We start from the raw sequence: 22,176 nt of genomic DNA, 5'->3' as shown, positions 1-22,176 counted from the left end.
TTGAGCACCTTCCATGTGCTAGGCTCTGATCTAGGTGCTTGGGATATATTGGTGAACAAAACAAAGATCCATGCCACCGTGGAGGTTACATTCTAGTAATGGGAAATAGAAAATAACCAATCGATATAACATGAAATAAATTTATTCATTTATTATGTGATAATGCTATAGAATAAAGATGTAGAGCAGGATAAGAAGTTTCAATAGTGTAGGGTAGAGAAATGGACTGGTGGCAGTTTTATATAGGATAATCAGGGAAGGTGTTATTGACAAGGTAAATAGACTTTTGAGCAAAGACTTGAAGGTGAGGGAGTAGGAACAACATGGAGGCCAGGTAGCTAGAATGGAGGGAAAAGAGAGTAGGACAAAATGAGGTTAGGGAGAGATGAATGGATGGAAATTGTGTTGGCCAGTGGTTCTTAAAGTATGGTTTCCAGGATCACCAACTTCAGCTTTACCTGGTTTGAAAGCTATGAGAATGCACCTATCAGATCTCCGAATACAAGGAGCATAATTGAACAGTGGCCCCACTATTGCACTGAAATCTATCATTCCATATAAACTGTAGCTGCTTTCCATAAGCTACTTCCAGCCAATGGCTAAGCCTGGGAAGGATACTAGGGCAGGCCTGTTCCTAGGAAGCACTTGAGAACTCTCTGAAAGCCTTTCTGCACTTAGTTTAGAATCACACTGCTAGAATCATACTTCTACATCAGTAGAAGATATTGCTACCGATCTTCCCTCTGTCCCTCTTTCTTTCTTCTTTTTTTTTTTTTTTTAATTTTTTGATGTTTATTTATTTTTGAGAGAGTGAGACAGAGAGAGAGTGTGTGAACAGGGGAGGGGCAGAAAGAGAGGGAGATAGGATCCGAAGTAGGCTCCACGTTCTGAGCTGTCAGCACAGAGCCCGATGCGGGGCTCGAATTCACAGACCGTGAGATCATGAGCCGAAGTCAGACGCATAACCGACTGAGCCACTCGGGTGCCCCTGTCCCTCTTTCTTTCATTTGGGACCAGATGTTATCTAATTTTGGTGGCTGTCCCAGCCTTTCCTGGGTCCTGCTTCATTTTCTCTCACAGGTGTTTCCCAAATAAATTTCTTGCACATATTGGCATCAACTTCTCAGAGGACTTAGATTAACATACTGGGGAACTTATTTAAAATATATTCTTGGGTCAGGGCACCTGGGTGGCTCAGTCGGTTAAACGTCTGACTTTGGCTCAGGTCAAGATCTCACAGTTTGTGGGTTCGAGCCCCGTATTGGGCTCTGTCAGAGCCTGGAGTCTGTTTTGGATTCTGTGTCTCCCTCTCTCTCTGCCCCTCCCCTGTTCATGCTCTGTTTCTGTCTCAAGAATAAATAAACATTAAAAAAATTTAAAAATATATATATATATATATTCTTGGGTCTCACCCTAGACCTAATGAATCAGGAACTCTGGTTGTGGGGCCCAGCAATTTGTGTTTTAATAGTAAGCCTTTGTAATGATTCTGATGCATACTAAAGTTTTAGAAACACAGCATTAGGCTGTTCTGAGGACTCTGGCTTTTACTCTGAGTTTTTTTGCAGGAATTTGAGTAGTCACAATCTAACTTAGACTTGAGAGGATTACTTAAGCAGTTGTGTGAAGGGTAGATCATTGGGGGATAAGGGTAGAAGTAGGGGAGAACATTAGGAGACTTTCATTAATCTGGGTGAGATGAGAAAATACAGTAGCTTGCACTTGGGGAGTAGTGGGAGTACTGAGCCGTGGTCAGCTTCTGGATCTGTTCTGAGAGTTGAGTCTATGAGCTTTGCTGTCTGATTGGATGGAGATTATGACAGGAGTCAAAGATGACTATAAAATTGTGAGTCTGGAAGGTGCAGGTAGAATAATAGGCTGGCAGGAAAGATTTGGAGCTCATACTAGAATGTTTTCAGTTTGATATGTGTATATTAAATTCATCTTAAATCTGTCTACTTTTTCCACCTTAATCTAGGCTTTCCTCTGGACCACCACAGTATCCTTTTAATTGAATTTCCTTCTATTTTTGTCTTGTTCCAGAGCTGCAAAAGTATTCTTCTTCTTATATAAATTGGATCCTTTTAAAATCATTTAAAATCCTTGAGTGGCTTCATATTGTTCACAGAGTAAATTGAAGCTTCTAACCACAGCCTGTGTGATCTGACCCCTGTTCACTACATTCCATCTAGAAACATGGGTCTTCTTTCAGTTCCTCTGATGTGTTGAGCTCTTTCCCACCTTTGTGCATGCAGTTTGCTTTCCTTGAGTTCTCTACCCTTCTCCAATCTTTCATATCCTTCACTTCTCCAGAGAAGTTTTTTCTGACTTTCCTACGTAAAATAGGTTGGGGCACCTGGGTGGCTCATTCATTTGAGTGTCCAACTTTGGCTCAGGTCCTGATCTCACAGTTCATGAGTTTGAGCCCCGCATCAGGCTCACTGCTGTCAGTGCAAAGCCCACTTCCCCTGTCCCCCCTCTGTCCCCCTTTCTCACTGCCCCTACCCTGCTTGCGCTGTCTCTCAAAAACAAATTTAAAAAACATTAAAAAAATAAGTTGTCATTATAATTACTCTGTATCTCTGTCTATTCTTGTTTCCTTTAGCACAATATAGTTGGCAGTTATTTTAATTTTTTGATTACTTAATTTTTATGTATTTCTCCCACCATCATGTAAGCGCCATGAGAAAAAGGACCATGTTTATCTTGTCCATCATTATATCCTTAGCACTTTGCTTTTTGTTTTTTTGTTTTTTAAATTTTTTTTAAGTCTATTTATTTTTGACAGAGACGGAGTGCGAGCATGAGCTGGGGAGGTGCAGAGAGAGAGAGGGAGACACAGAATCCGAAGCAGGCCCCAGGCTCCAAGCCATCAGCACAGAGCCCGATGCGGGGCTCGAACTCATGAACTGTGAGATCATGACCTGGGCCGAAGTCGGACACTCAACCGATTGAGCCACCCAGGCACCCCTATCCTTAGCACTTTGTATGGTGTTGGGCACTTAGTAGATATGGCTCAGTAGCTGTTTGGTTGACTAAATGAGATGGAAGTTCACACCTGTCCTATGATAGTAACAATTAGGTTAAAGGTAATTATCAGTTTTATATTCTAACTTTGTTTTATGTTTAATAGTTTCTAAGAACTTTCCTATACATACTCTCATTTCAAAGTTGAATCTCCAGGGGCACCTGGTGGCTCAGTTGGTTAAGCTTCTGACTTCAAATCAGGTCATGAGCTCATGGTTTGTAAGTTCAGGCTGCCCGTTGGGCTTTGTGCTGACAGCTTGGAGCCTGGAGCCTGCTTCAGATTCTGTGTCTCCTTCTGTCTCTGCCCTTCCCCTGCTTACACTTTGTGTCTCTCTCTCTCTCTCTCTCTCTCTCTCTCTCTCTCAAAAAACAATAAATAAACATTAAAAAAAAATTTCAAAGCTGAATCTTCAAACTGCCTAGTGAATTGAATAGTCACCAGTCTTTTTTTTTTTTTTTCTTTAAATTAAGCAAGCTCTGTGCCCAATATGAGGCTTGTACTCATGACCCTAAGATCAAGAGTCACATACTCTACCAACTTGAACCATCCAGGCACCCAGCCACCAATCTTTCCGTTGTCATATTTTTAAGAGTCTGAATACCTGGGGTGCCTGGATGGCTCAGTAGGTTAAGCGTCTGACTTCAGCTCAGGTCATGAACTTCCGGTTCGTGAGTTCAAGCCCTACGTCGGGCTCTGTGCTGATAGCTCAGAGCCTGGATCCCACTTCAGATTCTGTCTCCCTCTCTCTCTGTTCCTCCCCCACTCGCACTCTGTCTCTCTTTCTCAAAAATAAATAAAAAATTAAAAATTAAAAAGTCTGAATACCTGAGGCAAAAGATGAGCTGTTCTTTGGCTGCCATTCTTTCCTCTTACTCTAATTTTTTTCTTAACCTAATTCCCCTTTTCCTTACGATACATTCTAGCTTTGTGATTATTTTAGTCTTTCAGTTTTCCCTACTTTTTTAAGGTAGACAAGGTTGCATCTAGCTACCAGTGCATCTTGCCACTACCATGATTCTAGAAAATATCCTATAAAGAGATTCTTAATCCATTTGAGTTAATTGAGTTTTTTGCTATCCATTTTCATTTTCCTTCTCACTGCCATATGAAAAAACTAACTCTTAATTATCAGATATAATTTTTTTAAGCCTAAAATATCTATTCTCAAACTCTGTTCCATTCTACTTTTTCCCTCCAAAGAGTTTCCCTGTTGAGGAATTCTTGTGGCAGAATTAACTGAAGCCAACAGCAAGAAGTAAGGGTTGCAGGTTAAATTACACAGAAACAGAAAACTGAATTTGTAGAATTTCCAGGCTATATTTTGGGTCAGCAGATGTGAAAACAGAATCCTAGATGTACAAAGAATTTTAGAGGTTTGATAGTCTTACCATATTCAGTTTTTGAAATTTATGAGATTCTAATTGTAAAACCCTAAAAGATTCTTGCAAAATCAAAACAAGCAAAGATAACATGGACCACACTGCAGATTTAATTCCCCCCTCTGCCCCCATTTATTTGGCTTAAAATAACTCCTGTCTTCAGATAAATAGCTATATTTACCTACATGAAAAATACCATAGTAGGAGGAATAAATAGTTGAATTTTGCCAGTGAGACAGAATGAGATCATTCATGTAACGTGTCTTTGTTTCACCCCTTCCTTCGTGGCAACAAAAATGGAGTAAATAGCAAACTAGACAGGAAGTGGTTAAGTGTTACTAAGGGAAAAAAAATCAAAGAAGAATGAAGGGTAAGGGATAGGGAGTGATGGTTAGAGAAGACTTTTCTGAGGAAGTGAGTCTAAGTAGAGATGTGATTGAAGATTGAAAGCAAACCATGCCAGGGTTCAGGGCAGGCTTTCGAGGTAGAATGGCAAGTTACTTGAGTGTAGATCAAGTTGGAGGGGCTAAAATGTTTAGAATGGCTAGAGGAAAAGGTGATTGGAGTGAGTAGCAAGGACAAGATAACCTTGTAGGGGCGCGTGGGTGGCTCAGTTACTTAATCGTCCAACTTCGGCTCAGGTCGTGATCTCACCATTCGTGAGTTCCAGCTCCATATCGGGCCCTGTGCTGATAGCTCAGAGTCTGGAGCCTACTTCAGATTCTGTGTCTCTGTCTCTCTCTGCCCCTCCCCTCCTTGAATGCTGTCTCTCAAAAATAAACATGAAAAAAAAAAAAGAACCTTTTAGACCTTGGTAAATAGTTGGATTTTTTTTCTCCAATGTTTGTTTATTTTCAAGAGAGAGAGTGCAAGTAGGTGAGGGGCAGAGAGACAGGGAGACAGATTCCCAAGCAGGCTCTGCTCGGTCAGTGCAGAACCCAATGCAAGGCTCGAAGCCACAAACCATGAGATCATGACCTGAGCCGGAGTCAGACACTTAACTGACTGAGCCACTCAGGCTCCCCTAGTTGGATTTTTTGAAAAATAGAAATTGTTTTACAACAATCATATAGAAGGCTCTGACTTAAAAGCTTGAAAATAGCTAGGGAGGAAAAAGTTTATACCGCAAATAATGACTGCTACCAGATTACTCCTGTATTTGATGTCAGCTACACTGTCAGACGTGACAGAAATGGGGTCCTAATGAGGGTAAGTTCTACTTAGTGTCCATTAGATAGAGACAGTATTTTTTATTTTTATTGATTTATATTTTTTAAAAGCTTATTTTTTTATTTTGAGAGAGATAGAGACTGTGAGTCAGGGTCAGAGAGAGAGGGAGACCAAGAATCCCAAGCAGGCTCTGTGCTGCCAGCGAGATCATGACCTGAGCAGAAACCAAGAGTTGAATGCTTAACCAGCTAAGCCACCCAGACACCATGGGAGAGTTTTTTTGTAAATGAAAAGTGAATAGGTTTATCTACCTAAAGATTTCACCAACCACTTATTTACAACTAAACTCTAGGGAGATACAAAACTTTTTTGCATGCAAATTCATACCTGTTTATATATTATTTCTAACTACATCATCTTTGAAAGTGACAGTCTGGGGGTACCTGGCTGGCTCAGTTGGTAGAACATGTGACTCTCAATATCAGGGTCATGAGTTCAAACTCCCATGTTGGGCATAGAGCTTACTTTATGTTTTTTGTTTTGTTTTGTTTTTAAGTTTATTTATTTATTTTGAGAGAGAGAAAGAGGCAGAGAGAAAATCCCAAGCAGGCTCGGTGCTGTCAGCTCAAAGCCCAACATAGGGCTCAATCCCATGAACCATGATCATGACCTGAGCCAAGAGTCGGATGCTTAACCAACTGAGCCACCTAGGTGCCCCAGAGCTTACTTTAATACATAAATAAATAGGGGTGCCTAGCTGGCTCAGTCGGTAGAATATGCGACTCTTGATCTCAGGGTTGTTAGTTGAAGCCCCATGATGGGCATGGAGCCTACTTTAAACAAAAAAAAAAAGAAAGAAAATGGTAGTCTATATCAGAGGTACTGGTGTAGTTGCAAATCCTCCTAAAATGATGTACCATGATATTCCAGCTTATTTCATCTTGCCCTGAACACTTGTTTCTCTCTCTGCCGTGTAGATTTTTGCTTCTTCCTTTCCCCATTCTAGCTGATGCCCTAGAGAAAAAGCCAGCCTCAACATAATTAGGGTCCTTAAGTAAGGTCATGGTCTTCTTAATCTCTTAAGTTCCTGTCTACACAGTTTTCATGGGCTTCATTTGACTTGCATGAGTGTTTTATACAAACACAAACACACACACACACACACGTACATATATATAATAGGCAAATTGTCTCTGCTTAGTGAATTTGTAAAATTAATAATAAGCAGACAAGCAAAGTGACTTGAGTGCTGTTAATTAAAGGACTTTGTTAATGAAGAGCTTTAACGTTTGACAGAAAATCAGAAATGGGTGAAGGTGCTTGAAAGGTCTCGGGTTTTCTCATACATGTTCAGAGTATAGAGAAAAAAAGTCATTTTTTAATAGTCATTATGATTGAAATTAAGGTGTAAACAGTTTTGCACTCCTTTTTGTCCCTAGTTTTTTGAAAGTGGTATTTTTTTTTTTTTTGAAAGTGGTATTTTTAAAAGAAGTAACCAGATTGCAATATTTTATATGTTAATCTGTGGTAAGTTTAATTGAAAGGTTTTGGAGCAGTTTTTGTTTGTTTTTTGAGGTTTTGGGTAATATTAAATATAAATAAGGCTGAATTAGGCTAGCTGAGTCTAATTAGAGAAATAAGTTGCATTACTTCATCTCTGAATGATAAAAATAATTTGAAATATCTTTTTCTTTTATTTCAGGCCTTTTTATGGTTATCATGAGAAGGAAAGACACTTTATGAAGATCTATCTTTACAATCCAGCAATGGTGAAAAGGTACAAAGATAAAATATGAATAGCTATCACTTAAGTATTTTAATAAAAAATAAAAATCTAGAAGAAAGGACTGTGTCATTTGTAGCATTATTAAAGAAAGGGACCATAATATGTGTATTTATGTGCAAAGAGAGATCCATGGCTTGGCCTCTGGGAAGGATGTTTTTAAGAGTGAAGGGACCTTGCTTTTTACAGTCCCTAACTGAGGCTTTTCTGTTTTAGATTTAGAGAGCTTGTAGAAGTAGATAAGGAGAGATGATGGCTGCCTTGTAGGATCTTAGTGCTCTACTAGCCAGACCAATGTTCAGTACCAGGAGAAATCTACTCTTCAATTTCAAAGCAAAAAGAAATGTGTGAGAGGCCAGAGTGTAAGGGCTTCTGAGATCTCAGAATCCTGTTGACTCTTTATTAATGCTGGTGAAATTTTATATCCCAGATTTTTTGTTTGTTTTGTCTCTGGTTGCTTTTTGTTTTTGTGTTTTTGTTTTTGTTTTTCTTCTCTCAGTAAGTCTGTCTGTATCTTATTCTGTCAGTTATCCTGGAGTCTAAGTTCCTGATGGCAAGAAGGGCACATACAGAGAAGACTTCATTCGTTCTCTAGGGCTCAAAACAAGGGTTTTCAGTCTGTGTGGTGACAAGCTAGGGTAGAAGTGTTCTTGGATAAATGCTGAGTGTTTTTTCAGAAGATCTTCTCTGTTAGTTAAGTACTAGGTTTCAAAAGGTAACCTTTTGGTAAGACACAAATTCAATACTTCCCAGAGTGAATTTGGGCAAGAAGAGGAGCAACTATCCAGGATATGAGGTTTACCCTGAGTTAGGCCAACTGAGTGCTTCACTGAATCACTGCCCTAATTAATCCCTATGGTTATTCCCTTCTCCAAGTAACCAGCGAAAACTAGTTTTCTCTGTAATGTGCCCCTACCCTTATCCCAAACAGCTTCTGTTAGGTAGGGTACCAAAACCATTTTCCAGGATAGGCACTTAGAGATAATGATGTTTCTTGTACCACTTCCCTTTGGTCACACTTTCTCATATCCATGGAGTCCAGAAGAGTCCCTGTGAATTCTTAACCCTCTTTCTCATACACAGTGGTAGGAGAGTACACCTTAGTCATCCCAAGTCCATGCTAGAGAGGGAACCTTGAATAAAATTTGCATACATCTTTTATAAATAGCCTACAAACTGTTTTTGAGAGAAAATATGTAAATATAATCTGTTTTTCTTCCTTGTGACTATAGCAATCAAATATTTATTAAACTATTTCCAGTAAGTTTGCTTTAAATTACATAGTTTATCTCAGTCCTTATCTGAAATTCCCTGATTTATTGAGAGATACATTCATTTATTTATTCATTTCAAAATAAATATTTGTAAAATACCTACATTATTTAACGCACTATAGAATTTGCTGTAAACAGTGATAAAGTTTGCTTGGTTCCTGCCCTCAGGGATCTTCTAGCATATCAGAACATACAGGCAGTAAACCTGTAACCCAAATATATAACAAAAAATTGTAATATATACTATTAAGAAAAAGGATTCTATGAAATAAAATACCTTCTCCCTTTTTAGTTATTTTTTATAATACCTTTATACATGAATCATTTGCATTATAGTATTAAATTAATACATAATGTAATAGTTAAGATTGTAGATTCTGAAACCAGATTGCCTGTATTCAAAATCTGGCTCTGCCATAACCAGCTGGGAGACTTTAGGCAAGTTATCTAATCTCTCTGTGACTTATCTTCCTCATCTGTAAATAGGATTGATGTTAGTGCATATTGTTTTCTTGAATGAAAGTGCTAATATCTATAAATCACTCAGAACAGTGCCAGGCACATTATAAGTGCTGTGTAAATGTTGGCTGTAGTATATATGTAAAACGTTAAACTACAACGTACTCTTACCCTCATTCATAACCCTTTTCCCTAGAGGCAATAATTTTTAAGAGTTTGGTGTAAGTCCTTATATTTTTTGTAAATATATATGTACATATATACACATATCCTCTTTTTAAATTTGCCATATAAAATTGGTATCATGCTAGAATGTAAGTCCACATTTTTTTTCTGCTATGTTTGCTGCTTAGTCCTCAGTGTTTAGAATAGTATCTGGCACATAATGGTCAATAACTGTGGAATGAATGAATGCATACTATAACGTATCATTGGGAGACTGGCCTCTTGATTTCTCTACTTGGCCATCTCCTATGAGCTTTACTTCCATTCTTCTTGAACTACCTACTCTCACCACACTCTAGAACTTGTCCTACCTCTGAGATTTTAAATGCAAACGTCTTGGCTTCTGACTGTAATCTTCTTTTTTTTTTTTAATAAATTTTTGAGATATAATTTACCTACCACAAAATTCACACATTTTAAGTATACACAATTCAGTGATTTTTAGTAAATTTACAGAGTTGTTTACTTAGGTACTATGATTCAGTTTTAAAACCTTTTCATGGCTCCAATAAGATCCTCTGTCTTTTTTTTTTTTTTTTTTAATCTTTTCAACTCTGTCCCTGAGTTACTCCTACTCTACCTGTTTTTAGGTTTTAAATTCTCTAGCTTCAGTACTACTGTCCCATTTTGTAGCCTTCTGCTGCAATTAATTTTTTTCCTTTCCATCTTAGATTCTATTCTTTATCTTCCCAGCTCCTTTCTGCCAGGTGAAACCATCAATTCTGGGTTAATCCATTTATTTACTCTTTTTCTCTGCTAAACTGGCTTCTGAGTACTGTAGGATACAAAACAAAACAAAAACAAAAAAACAAAAACAAAAAAAAATCACAACAGAATGGTGCCACTGTGAATTCAAGGTCTTCAATTTCACCTGGGCCCTTCCCTGCCGTGCCTTTTTTCTGCTTTTCTCTAATTATCTTACCATTCTCTACCCTCTTTACTCAAATGTTAACCAAGCCTGTCCCAAGGCTTTGCCTCCTACTTCATAGAGAAAATAGAACTCATCAGTCTAGCAAAGTGGTTGTCAAAGTGTGCACTGGGGAGTCCTGAGACCCTTTCAGAGGATATGCGTGGTCAAAATCATTGACCTCCATGTTGTTAAACTTAGTTAACACCTTTTTGTCCTTACCTTTTGAACTTCTGTCATTGTTTATAGTGCCTTAAAATAAGCCCAAGTGTTAAGTTAGTTTCTTTGATATAAACCTCCTCTGATTTTCCTCATACCATCTGATTATTCGTATTTATGTCATTTTGTTAGTTCCTCTTTGAACATCTGCAGCTGTTCTTGGGGTTATGTCTTAGGCTTTCATCTTTTCTCTCTGTACTTCCTCCTCACTGTACAATCTTATCTACTCTCTTGGTTTGTTTTGCCTTTTTTCTTTGTTGACTTCATGCATTTGACTTCCAGGTATATATCAATAGCCTAAATTTTCTCCAGAGCTCTGGATTAATGGTATCATAGGTTTGTAGTGAGGATTACTTGAGAGTAAGCATTTAAAACACCTAACACAGGGGCGCCTGGGTGGCTCAGTCGGTTAAGCGTCTGACTTCAGCTCAGGTCACGATCTCGCGGTCCGTGAGTTCGAGCCCCGCGTCAGGCTCTGGGCTGATGGCTCACAGCCTGGAGCCTGCTTCTGATTCTGTGTCTCCCTCTCTCTCTGCCCCTCCCCCGTTCATGCTCGGTCTCTCTCTGTCTCAAAAATAAATAAACGTTAAAAAAAAAAATTAAAAAAATAAATAAAACACCTAACACAATGTCCAGTACATAATGCTTAAATAAATATATAATGCTATGTAAATAAAATTATTCTTATCTTCATCTTCATTGTCATTTGTCATTATTTTCTTGGAAATATACCTTAATACCTTACTATACCTAAACCCCAGTATGTCTAAAACTGAGTTTATCCTTATTCCTCCTCCAAAAAATTCTGCAAAGAAACATGTTTCCTTCCAGTCCTTTCTCTTCCAATAAATGTGGCACCACCAAGAAATCAAGGCATCATCTTCAACTCCTCTATTCTGCCACACCCTCCACATCTAGTCAGTCATCAAGGCTTGACCATTTTATTCTTTGTATGTATCCTGAATCAACACATTGCCCTGATCTTTGTTAAAGCCACAATCATTTTAGTTTTCCACAGTAGCCTTCTCACTTGTATCTTCAGTACTGTGCGTTCTCTAGGTAACTTGGTCATTTCTCTTTTTCACTCTTCGGAGACAAATTCTGCTATTTCTTGAGATGTCTTAGTAGGCTGTGCATGATCTGACTTTTCATTACCTTTCTAGCCCATCCCCTCCATAGACACACTCACCACAGCTTTTGTCACTAAGCCACACTCAGTGGTTTCAGTTCTCAAATAAGCCACATTTTCTTATGATCCTTTACATGTGTAATTTAATTTGTGTGAAATACTCTTCCCTTTCTTCACAGAAGTATCTTTAATTCATTAGTCTCTTGCTCAGAGACTTCAGGAAGCCTTTTCAGAAATAACCTCTATACCTTTATCTTATTAATATCCCTTCTGAATGTTTCATGTATGTACTTCAATTCTTTTCTCAGTTTTTAAAAGGAAAAGCTCATATTTTAAAAACTTCTGACATTTTGGTTTTTTAATATAGTTAGTATTAAGTTGGTTTTAGAAGTCAAAATATTCTTCATCCAAGATTTTTGTCATATTCTTTCAGAGTGTGCAGCTGACTTTAAAACTTGACCAACTTGTAATTTCTAACAAAATATAAATTTCCAGTAAAATTTAAATAAAAAATTTGTGTGCTAATGTATTTCATTCTCTATAGTAGTGTAATTATTGTTGCACTTAACATTTTAGGAACCATAATTTTAGAATACGACTTTTTTTTTTCTAACTTAGGATATGTGAACTTTTGCAAAGTGGAGCCATAATGAATAAATTTTACCAGCCTCATGAAGCGCATATTCCCTACCTCCTACAGCTGTTCATTGACTACAATCTCTATGGAATGAATTTAATAAATCTGGCTGCTGTCAAGTTCCGAAAAGCAAGAAGGAAAAGTAAGGTTAATTTCTCAAGTTCAAATTAAAGTTTGAGACAAGTGTTAATGTAATTAATGATTTATAAAATAACATAGAAAATAGCTACTGGGTGGTTAAAGAATAAAAAAGGAATATGCAGAATGGTATTAGGTTTTATCAGGAAAAGGAATCTCAAAAGAAAATTTTTTGGTAATTGATTGAAGTAGAATTCACATACCATACATCTCACTCATTGAAAATGGACAATTCATTGGCTTAGTATGTTCACACAGTTGTACAACCATCACCACAATCAAATTTAGAACATTTCCAGCACCTCTAAAAGAAACCCTGTAGTCTTTACTACTGTGTTTTACTGGGAAAAAACATTTTTAGATTACATATCTGATAAATTACATGTATCTAGAACATACAAAGAACTCTTTCTTAATAGTAAGAAAGCAAAAACCCAATTAAAAATGGCCAAGGGGCGCTTGGGTGGCTCAGTCAGTTGAGCATCCAACTCTTGATTTCAGCTCAGGTCATGATCCCAGTGTCGTGGAATTGAGCTCCATGTCAGGCTCCATGCTCAACTTGGAGCCTGCTTAAGATAGTCTCTCTCTCTTGCTCTCTCTCGTTACCCCCCCCCCCACTGTCCCTCCCCAACTGCCCCCTCTCCTCCTCTCTCTAAAATTAATTTAATTTAATTTAATTTAAAAATGGCCAAAAGACCGGGACAGATACTTTAGCAAAAAAGATGTAAGGATGGCAAACACATGAAAAGATGATTGTTAACATTATGTATCATTAGGGAAATGCAAATTGACACCACAAAGAGCTTCCACTACATACCTATTAGAATGGCTAAAATCTAAAAACTAGCAATACATGCTGGTAAGGATGTGGAAGGAGAGCAACTCTCATTCTTTGCCTGGTGGGAATGCAAAATAGTGCAACCACTTTGGAATACAGTTTGGCAGTTTCTTATAGTGTTAAACATAGACTTATTAAACATAACATTATAAACATAACATAAACATTCCTTCTCATTTATCCAAGTGATTTAAAAGTTGTATCCGCCCAAGAACCTGTATGCAAATGTTTATAGCAAAGCTTTATTCATAATTGCTAAAGGTCTAAAGTAACCAAGACGTCCACTTTGTTGTGGACAGTGGATAAACTGTGGGCAGTGGATAAACTGTGATGTAACCATACAGTGGAATACTATTTATCAATAAAAAGCATCAGGCTATTGATTCACACAACATTGGTGAGTCTTTAATGCATTTTACTAAGTGAAAGAAGCCTGACACAAAGGGCTACTAATTGTATGATTCCATTCATACAACATTCTGGAAAAGACAAAATGATAGAAATGAAAAGCATATTAATTAATTCTCAATTAATAACAGGTTTGTTATCAGTATGAAATATAGATGAGAGTTCAAGTAGGATTGAGGATTGGAAAAGATTATAGACCGTGAACAGTAGGCCTTTATAGGAAAAGGAAGTAATTTTCATAAAAGTTTGTTTCCAGTAGGTAAAAAGTGTGAGAAAAATTTGAATTCTCAAATATATGTAAGACATTTATTTCAGTTACTGAAGTTAGATGAGTATTAGAATGTTAATTGGAAGGAATTTTTTTCAAAATATGGAAAATTTTTACAACGCAGAAATACATGAAATTTAGTTGGGGGAAATTAAAAGGAAAATTGCTGTGAGTATGATGAAATAAAATTTATATCTTAATTCATTATACTAAATAGCCCTCAGGTTTTTGTTTGCTTTATTTTGCTTGTTTTGTATAAAAGATTATAGTGAAATCACGGGAAGAATAAGTGAATCACTTTTTGTATTTCATGTTTCTCAGACACCATTAAAATGACAGTAAACTTCTTATTAAAACTTAATTCCTACATATTACATGTATATATGCATAACTCAACATTTTTATCTTATAAGACAAGTTATCCTAGTACATAATGTAGTCCTACTTTTGGAAATGGAGTAAATTCAAAAGTGAAAAAGATGTAGAAATTTTAATAGTATATATGCATATACAATTTTTCTCTCAGTACTTCAGTTATATGATCATGTGTCAGATGAACTGGAAATGGTGCTAATTACTACATTGTTAAGGTGAAGTATATAAAGTAAATAGATTAAATATTTTGATCACATAGAGGCATTTTGTATTTTTTACCATCCATAGTTGAAAAATTATAATAATATATATATTTAAATTAGGGAGTTTCCCTGTTCTTTAGGGAAATATGCTAAAACAACGCATAAGAAGTGTAGGTAAGATGTGAATTTTTTATGATGTTATCAGTAACTCTGAATCAGTAAACTTGTATAGACTCTTTATTCACATAAATTTATTAGAAAATAATATTTATGGTAATGTACAACCCTATAAAGTAATTTCATATTAATACCCTAGCCACCTAATAGCAAAGCCTTTAAAAACTTCTGAAGATATGTAGAATCAGTTTCATGTTTCGGCATACGTTTTCCTGAAATAGCAAAGATGGTAATACCTAATCTCAGTCTTTTTTTTTTTTTTTTTTTTAATTTTTTTTTTTTTTTCAACGTTTATTTATTTTTGGGACAGAGAGAGACAGAGCATGAACGGGGGAGGGGCAGAGAGAGAGAGGGAGACACAGAATCGGAAACAGGCTCCAGGCTCCGAGCCATCAGCCCAGAGCCTGACGCAGGGCTCGAACTCACGGACCGCGAGATCGTGACCTGGCTGAAGTCGGACGCTTAACCGACTGCGCCACCCAGGCGCCCCTCTCAGTCTTAATTACACCATTTTGTGATCAAGCTAAACAAATAAGAAAAAGTATTAAATTTAGCTGGATTAGAAAATTGCAAATTTAGTGTCTTTCTCAATGTTAGGATTCTTTCTGTGCTACTCATTTATGCTTTCTCTTAGAATTTAAATTCCCCCAAGAGATTGTAAAACAGTTGCTAAAATTTAGAGAATACTTTCAAAGCATGACCCCAGGACTCAGTTCCTGAAACTTAGACAACTAAGCAAACATGCATTTTCCCCTTCTACTGGTGGTCAAATTGTATTTGCATTTCCACTCACTGTTAACTGCCATCACTTCTGGAATGCGTTGCATATTTTCTCTTTGTTCAGGGATTAGTATTAAAGTATGTTTTGAATTTTATCTGGAATCTGAATTCCATTAGAATTTTAGTTTAGACTCATACAGAATACCCTAGGAATTTAAAGTCTATAAACAATCTTAACTCTTCATGATTTTCAAAATGAGATTTTAATCCTACCACAATAGCACATTTAAATGTATCATACTAGTATGTAAGCATTGTAGCTGTTTCTCTTTCATATCTATATTAGAAATACTTTCTTCCCCTTTTTCTTTAGAGCCACTATTCTCAACTGTGCATATGTGTTCCTGTGTGTGTATGAATTTTAAGGACACAATTGTAGGAACTAGTCATGTTTATATATTATTTTACTTAAAGGGTATTTATATGCAAGTTAAAAGTAGAACTTATCTTCTTTTACCTTTCTGTTCCTAGGTGATTCGATGCGTACAACTGGATCTTGCAAGGATCAGCTACCAGGAAATTCTCTTACTGGTACTTTATTTCGGTGGGAAGAAGATGAAATACCAAGGTTAGTTAATGTTGTAAAGGGAAAAAAACCTATTTGTGTATATCCTACTGTATTCAAAACTCAGTGGTTATTATAATTTAATTTTAATCTTCATTTTTTTAATCTATAAGCTTATCAGAGAAGCACATCTCAACATTAGTATGTTACATGGAATCACAGATTTTATTTTTATTTTGTTTTTTTATTTTTATTATTTTCTTTTTTATTTTTTTAAACTTACATCCAAATTGTTAGCATATAGTAAAACAGTGGTTTCAGTAGATTTCTTAGTGCCCCTTACCCATTTAGCCCATCTCCCCCTCCCACAACCCTTCCTATAACCCTCAGTTTGTTCTCCATATTTATGAGTCTCTTTTGTTTTTCCCCCCTCCTTGTTTTTATATTATTTTTGTTTCCCTTCCCTCTTATGTTCATCTGTTTTGTCTCAAAGTCCTCATATGAGTGAAGTTGTATGATTTTTGTCTTTCTCTAATTTCACTTAGTATAATACCTTCTAGTTCCATCCATGTAGTTGCAAATGGTAAGATGTCATTCTTTTTGATTGCTGAGTAATACTCCATTGTGTGTGTGTGTGTGTGTGTGTGTGTGTGTGTGTGTGTATACCACATCTTTATCCATTCATCCATTGATGGACATTTGGGTTCTTTGCACACTTTGGCTATTGTTGATACTGCTGCTATAAACATGGGGGTGCATGTGTCCCTTCGAAACAGCACACCTGTATCCCGTGGATAAATGCCTAGAAGTCCAATTGCTGGGTCGTAGGGTAGTTCTATGTTTAGTTTTTTGAGGAACCTCCATTCTGTTTTCCAGAGTGGCTGCACCAGCTTGCATTCCCATACTTTTATTTTTTTTTTATATTAAATATAATTTATTGTCAAATTGGTTTCCATACAACACCCAGTGCTCATCCTAACAGGTGCCCTCCTCAATGCCCATCACCAGCTTTCCCCTCTCCCCCACCCCCCATCAACCCTCAGTTCCTCCCTCAGTATTTAAAAGACTCATCATTTGCCTCCCTCCCTCTCTATAACTTTTGTTTTCCCCTTTCCCTTCCCCCATGGTCTTCTGTTAAATTTCTCAGTGGAATCAGATTTTAAACACTGACCTTGAAAATAGGATGAAAATGGACCTAGTTATTACCTAATTAATAAAAGTAATTGGGTATTAATTTTTATACTTCTTTCCAACATATGTCTTCATTATGCATTCTGAATTGATATGCTATAACTTGTCAAAAATCACATAAAATAACAATTTAAAATCTAAGAAGCAAATATTTTTGAAAAAATAACCCCCAAATTTCTAAATGTTTTTATGGAAAAAAGTGGGTTGACATACTGTATATGAATAAGCAATTTGCCATCTTTTTTAATGTTTATTCATTTATTTTGAGAGAGAGTCTACACGGGGAGTGGCAGAGAGAGAATCCCATGCAGGTTCCATGCTGTCAGCCTGATGCGGGGCACTGTGCTGTCAGCGCAGAGTCTGATACGGAAATTAAGAATCTCATTAAGGGCACCCAAATGGCTCAGTCGGTTAAAACGTCCAACTTCAGCTTAGATCGTGATCTTGTGGCTCCTGAGTTCAAGCCCCACATTGGGCTCTGTGCTGACAGCTTAGAGCCTGGAGCCTGCTTCGGATTCTGTGTCTCCCTCTCTCTCTGCCCCTCCCCTGCGCATGCGTGCGCTCTCTCTCTGTCTCAAAAAATAAACATTAAAAAAACAGAAGACGTCTAAGAAAGAATCTCATTAAATAATGATAGAAACACATTGTTTAATGACAAATATTGTGCCAGAATAAAACTTCAAGGACTTCAAAGTGAAATGACACCCTACCTCTTGATTGACCTAGACAAGTATCAGGACTTTTTGACAAACATGCACACACACTTACACATACGCATACATGTGTACTTCTTGGTTCCTTCTAAGATACGGCAGAAGTATTTTTTAATCAGATTGAAATGGCATAATTTCTTTTCACAGAATATTATTACCACATCAAATTCAAGTTCTAATCATTCCAGACCAAATTGATCAACAAGCAACTTGCTTTCTTCATTTTTTTTATGCCTGTGATACAGTTCCTCTATCTCTCTGAAATTGGAGCACATCAACTTGACTCAAAATTTTACCTATTCACTAGAGCCCTTGATTTTCAGAGTTCTATATTTTTAATAACTTGTTTTTGCATGATCAAATAAGACCAGAGTTTATTAGCATTTGAAATCTTTTTGTAAGCAAACTATCTTTCTAGCTAGGTCATAGTAAAGCTTTATTGGTTAGAAGTAAGTTTGGGGAGACCTTATATATTATAATGAAAAGCTTACATTTTAAAATGTTTTTAAAAGAAACCTATTTTATTACTCTTAACGAATGACACCTTATTAGCAAAGATATGTGTAGGCACACTAGGGAAATTAGACAAGGTATTCAGAATTAGAATCTGTAATAAATACAGTATAGCTATATATTTTTGTCTCAGATTATCCCATATTTTTGTATTTTGGAGATGCTTACATTGTAATAAACATGAAAATCCATTATTTCATCAAGTACAAGTAACATAATGTCAAAAAATTTTACTATAAATCAGTACTCTTTAGATTTTTATCAGTCTCATTTCTATCCCCAGTGCTGCTAGCACCATCTTGCTGGGTGCCTTTTTTTTTTTTTTTTTAATAAATATTTTATATTCCTTCACAAACATTATTACAAGGACTATGACAAATAGCAGCAAACTCATAAGAGATGGGGAGTGCTGAGTTAGCAGTTCTACTAAGCCTACTTGTTAACTCATTATAAATTACCACATATCATGGACCTTCAGAGTCATTTGCCAGAGTGTTGAATCTACAAATGTCAAGTATGCTGAAGTAATCTCAACCCTGACTGCCCATCAGTTGATCAAAAGAGACGTTTTAAATTGTAGATGTCTGAGCTCCACCCTAAGTGATTCTAATTAGTAGGTCTGTTGTGTTAAGCTAGGAACAGAAATGTTCAGAGAGGCACAATTGTCTAGTTACTGTCATATTACTTATCTATTTTTCATGACTATAATGAATTGTTTATATGTATTTGCTGACTCAAATTTTTACTTGTGGTGTTTTATCTACTGGAGACATTTTTAATTGTGCAAACTATTTCCTTTCCCTAGGAACACTTCCTATTCTGAATGTCTAAAGTAGTTTTCTAATAAGGGCAAGAAATGGTTATAAATTTCTACTATGAGATTGCATTTTGTGCTGTTATTGTTACCCTCCTTTATCACAGATTGCTACTCCTGGAAAATTCACTCTTGAAATTTACAATATAATTCTTCGAAAAATTGTGAAACTTTTGATATAAGGAAAAAACTGTTGGCTAAAAACTAAGGAAAAAACTGTTGGCTAAAAACTATTTTATTTACTACTTTAATTCATGGAAAAACTTATGTCATTAAATTATATGAATAAAAAAGACAAGCTACATTGAGAATTATTTTTTCTAAAAGTAAAAAGGGATATATTGTGATAGGTTGGTTAATATGTCCCTTCTGTATCAATGGTAAAAAGATATGTGTGTGTGTGTTTTATCTACATGTATATATGTATATACATACAGATTTATTTGAACTATAACAATTCTGTGGTTAAACAAATTTCTAAAGTTTCGTCAGATTTCTTGAGGGATAGACAACGGAAAATGAGGTTTTGCTAATATGTTTCTCTTAAAACAAAAAAAAAAATCTTTCAAATAAAAATGTTAATCAAATCTGCCATCACCCACTTTCTAGTAAAAGTTCTCCTTTTCATTTGGGGTCTGTATTAGTAGATCTAAATTTTGGAATGAGTAAACTGGTATCCACATTAGATGTATATTCATTCCTTCAAGCAGGGACATATATATGGTGTCTTCCTGATTTTATTTTTTTTGTGGCTCTGAAAAACAAAATGCTTTTGAGTCACACAGCATTAATGGGGAATAATCCTCTGTATTATTACAATTATTACAGCTATACAATTATTACAATTATTGTTACAATTATTATTACAATTATGACCATTTTGTCATAAAAATTAATGACCTCATAGTATCACCACTTCTCTTAGCCATGATCCCATTGTTGAACTCCTGTGATTTCTCAGTTTGGAGTTATAGAGACTTTTAAAGCATTCCTCACCTCAGCAGTAGTTGGGGGCTGGGAGAACAGTATCATTTGCTCACTTTTCAGTATGCTCACTTCCCCTGATCTCTTGTAGCATACTCTGTCCTCATTTTTAACAACTGTCTGTGATTGCTAAGAAAGATGCCTCTGGGCAAGTGATTTTGCATATGTATATGGTTTTTGATGTATCCCTCTGTTATCCCTCTGTTATCTAATCCCATTCTACCCTGAATATGACTCACATGCTAAAACATTGTACATTCCTTATATATAAAATATAATGAACCAAAATATGTAAAATATACTGCAAAAGTATCTCAACAGAGCAGGTTTTATATTTTTCTCTTCCTGTTTTTTATTTATATGTACACAGAGTATCAGTTGGGTCATGAATAATTGTGACTAAACATAAAAGTTCTGTAAGTAAAGTCTTCAGAAAATTTGCTCTTATGTGGTTATTATATATGTATATTTATTTAATCTGTTATTTTATTATTTTTTTTTACATAATCTTGTGCCCAACTTGGGGCTCCAAGATCAAGAGTTGCACGCTCCACCAACTGAGCTGGGCAGGCGCCCCTAATTATTATATTTTTTTAATAATCTTTTTAATACAGCTCTTTAATACTGGAAGGTGTTGAACCACGGAGTACATGTGAATTAGAAGTGGATGCTGTCGCTGCTGATATCTTAAATCGGCTAGACATTGAAGGTATGTGCACAATTAATGTGTTTGTATTTTTTTTTTTAAGTTTATTTATTTATTTGGGGGTGGGGGGGAGGGAAGAAGGGCGGAGAGAGAATCCCAAGCAGGCTGTGCACTGTGCAGAGTGCAAAGCCCAACATGGAGCTCGAACTCACAAACTGTGAGATCATGACCTGAGCCAAAATCAAGAGACGCTTAACCAACTGAGCCACCCAGGCGCCCCTATATGTTTTTATTTTTAAAATTTAATGATTAAAATACAGTGGAAAAAGTAGGGAAGAAAACATTAGTAGAGAAGTAACATGTTATAGAAAGAGGATGCAAAATGTTATGAAGATTTCTTAACCTCTGATGAGATGGTCATTATTTTTTCATTAATATTTTCATTCATGTGAGTATGTTTGCATAGACGTAAGCCTAAAGTAAGTGTGACACTAAATACATTAGCCATCATTAAAGAATTTAATATACTCTGCCTTTTAAACTTACAATTTTCAGTTTATATAAAAGGGAGGGGACTCTTAGGTATATTGGCTGTCATCAGATATTTTGGTCTTATTCACCACTTGCTGGGTTTTGGGGAGCCAGTAGGAGGAAAACAAAAAGGAGTAATAAATGTAGGTTGGGTAGTTTGGTCGTTATGTTACACAAAACAGATAAATGGTTGTTTTTGTTTTTTTTAAGTCAGTATTTATTTTTTTAAAGTTTGGATTTCTTTTTTTGAGCAAGTATTTTTCACTTTGACCCTTGTCGTATTGAAGTATTGTTGTAATTATAGCTCAAATTGGTGGAAACCCTGGTCTCCAGGCCATATGGGAAGATGAAAAGCAACGGCGAAGAAACAGAAATGAAACTTCTCAAATTAGCCAACCCGAATCACAAGGTATAAACCTAATAGTATTCTGGTGACATTTTTTTTTTTACACCAGATATTCTAATGGAAAAGTTTAAGCCATTGAGTTTTTACCTTAACATTAAATTTTACTTTTCAAATTACCTTTCTGTTCTGTATATTTTTTCCTATTGTCATTGCTCTGAACTGTAATTCTTTACCTCCCAGGTGTCATTGTTCTCTCCTTCTATCTTCCCCTGCCCGCCCAAGAATTGGCATCCTCATTGTCCTTGGTTTTTACCTTACCTCTTGCCCCACCTCTTTGCTCCTTTTTTATTTTCTAGTATATTCTAGCCTTTTGTATTTCCAAATGAGCCAGAATACTCACAGAAGATCATGGGTCCCAACTTAGAGACACCACACTATTTTGTTCATATAAACTCCCACTTTAATCATCTTATACAGCTTTGAAGAAAATACTCATTTTATACATTCTACAAAAAGAATTTGAGGACTTACATAAA

General features: G+C 36.1%; 1 protein-coding gene across 4 annotated transcripts in view; it reads left to right on the top strand.

Annotated features, from left to right (window-relative positions):
- The window catches only part of REV3L (REV3 like, DNA directed polymerase zeta catalytic subunit), a 177,383-nt gene that overhangs the window by 56,450 nt on the left and 98,757 nt on the right, over positions 1-22,176 (top strand). For all 4 annotated transcript variants that reach the window (XM_030316171.1, XM_030316170.1, XM_030316172.1 and 1 more), the window contains exons 3-7: positions 7,280-7,354; positions 12,192-12,352; positions 15,869-15,965; positions 20,732-20,826; positions 21,599-21,703. In XM_030316171.1, the coding sequence (XP_030172031.1) occupies positions 7,280-7,354; positions 12,192-12,352; positions 15,869-15,965; positions 20,732-20,826; positions 21,599-21,703 (533 nt within the window). The remainder of the gene's footprint in view (positions 1-7,279; positions 7,355-12,191; positions 12,353-15,868; positions 15,966-20,731; positions 20,827-21,598; positions 21,704-22,176) is intronic.

The sequence above is a fragment of the Lynx canadensis genome, chromosome B2 (genome assembly GCF_007474595.2).
Source record: "Lynx canadensis isolate LIC74 chromosome B2, mLynCan4.pri.v2, whole genome shotgun sequence".
NCBI lineage: Eukaryota > Metazoa > Chordata > Mammalia > Carnivora > Felidae > Lynx > Lynx canadensis.
The sequence above is the reverse complement of the archived record's forward strand: the minus strand, read 5'-3'. Positions and strand labels throughout refer to the sequence as shown.